At 46.3% G+C, this 750-nt stretch overlaps 1 protein-coding gene across 1 annotated transcript in view; it reads left to right on the top strand.

The window, feature by feature from the left end:
- Positions 1-224: 224 nt before the first annotated feature.
- LOC114609731 (melanoma-associated antigen 1-like) overlaps positions 225-750 on the top strand; it is a 1978-nt gene continuing 1452 nt past the window's right edge. The window contains exons 1-2 of the mRNA XM_028754129.1: positions 225-297; positions 375-743. Of these exons, the coding sequence (XP_028609962.1) occupies positions 435-743 (309 nt within the window). The 5' untranslated portion in view covers positions 225-297; positions 375-434. The remainder of the gene's footprint in view (positions 298-374; positions 744-750) is intronic.

Here is a 750-nt window from a genome sequence, read left to right on the forward strand (position 1 = left end):
GGCCTTGATGTGAGTCATATCCCCTCAAATCACAGACTAGCAAAGGTTCAGTAAGTAAAGTAGCTAAGGTCAGAAGCATATCCTGAATATGCACCAAGCACACTACCCAAATCCCAGAACCAAGAGGTCCCAGGTACATAGACACATGTCTCACTGTGGGCCCTAGAGTCTCAGGATCTTCTTGTGACCTAAATGCTGAGAACCTTTCTCATATCCATTTTCAGGTTCCAGTAGGACAAGCAACAAGGAAAGTGGCAGCCTTGTAGAGCTCTGGGACATCACGTACAAAGGAGTCCTGTGAGTATGCTTTTGTTAGAACCATCAGAAAGGAAATTCTGAGCTGAGGCCACTCACATTACCTTTCTCTCCCCCAGGTCAGTGGGATCCATTCACCCACACTCCTGTATATACTGACATCACCAGTTTGATTCACTATGCCATACTATCCATACTTCAGTCTTGAGAAGGTTTTCCAAGATGCTTTTGAAATATATATATTGCCTGATGAAGAACAGGAAGATGAAGAGGAAGAAATGGAAGAGGAGGGGGAAGAAATAGAGGAGGAGGAAATGGAGGAGGAGGAGGAAGAAGAGGAAGAAGAGGAAGAGGAGGGAGAGGAAGTGGAGGATGATGACAATGAAGAGGAGGAGGAAGGAACAGGAGAGGAGGAGGAAATACCAGAAGATGAGGAGGAAGTGGAAGAGGTGGAAGTAGCAGGAGATGTGGAGGAAGTGGAAGAGGAGGTGGAAG

This window comes from Grammomys surdaster, unplaced genomic scaffold (assembly GCF_004785775.1).
Source record: "Grammomys surdaster isolate TR1022 unplaced genomic scaffold, NIH_TR_1.0 125982, whole genome shotgun sequence".
Taxonomy (NCBI): Eukaryota; Metazoa; Chordata; class Mammalia; order Rodentia; family Muridae; genus Grammomys; species Grammomys surdaster.